The 789-nt window shown below is 40.4% G+C and overlaps 1 protein-coding gene across 1 annotated transcript; it reads left to right on the top strand.

Moving 5' to 3' along the window:
- Positions 1 to 4: 4 nt before the first annotated feature.
- LOC103523487 (ATPase family AAA domain-containing protein 3) lies at positions 5 to 789 on the top strand (the record flags this gene model as incomplete). The annotated part of the gene is given in 1 exon segment (XM_008488526.1): positions 5 to 789. A coding segment is annotated over 1 exon segment (785 nt), but the record flags the coding sequence as incomplete, so codon positions are not given.

Genomic DNA, 789 nt, shown 5'->3' on the forward strand with positions numbered 1-789 from the left:
TGAGTCATCCAAATATGCAAAGGAAGCATTGGAGCTCACCAAAGCTCAAGAAGTTACCAAGCAACAAGAGTATCTTACGAAATTGAAAGAATATGAGGCCATGATAGAGCAAACCAAAGTACAACATAAACAAGTTGAAGCTGAAGAGAAGAGGAAAACCATTCAGGAGGAAACTAAACAGCACCAGATGAGAGCCAATTACAATGATCAACTTGCAAGGAAAAGGTACGAAGAACAACTTCTACAACAACAGAAGATGAATGATGAAAATCTGAGACGACAGGAAGAGTCGGTGGCTAAGCAAGAAGCAATGAGGAAAGCCACCATTGAGCATGAGATGGAGTTGAGGAGTAAGATGGAGACAAAGAAAGTAGAAGCAGAGTCATTAGCCCGAGCTAAGGCTGATAGAGAGAATCATGATCTTCTCATGGAAAAACTTAGAGTGGGTGCTCAGGAGCAAAGAGAAACAATACTTGCATCCATCAAAACCACTGCCAATATTCTTGGTACAGGTCTCAACTTACTTCTTACAGATTGGGACAAGATATTAGCTACAGCAGGAGGTTTATCTCTCATAGCTTTGGGTATTTATACAGCCAAGGGTGCAACTTCTATCTCTACTAAATACATTGAAGCTAGACTTGGTAAACCCTCTCTTGTGAGGGAAACATCAAGGTTTTCTTTGATTGAAAGTGTAAAACACCCTATCAATGCAGTTAAAAACTTGAAAGCCAAGTCAGGAGATGTTTTATCTGGTGTTGTATTAGCCCCTGAGATGGAAGAGAGGTT

This window comes from Diaphorina citri, unplaced genomic scaffold (genome assembly GCF_000475195.1).
Source record: "Diaphorina citri unplaced genomic scaffold, Diaci psyllid genome assembly version 1.1 scaffold24448, whole genome shotgun sequence".
In the NCBI taxonomy this organism is placed as follows: domain Eukaryota; kingdom Metazoa; phylum Arthropoda; class Insecta; order Hemiptera; family Psyllidae; genus Diaphorina; species Diaphorina citri.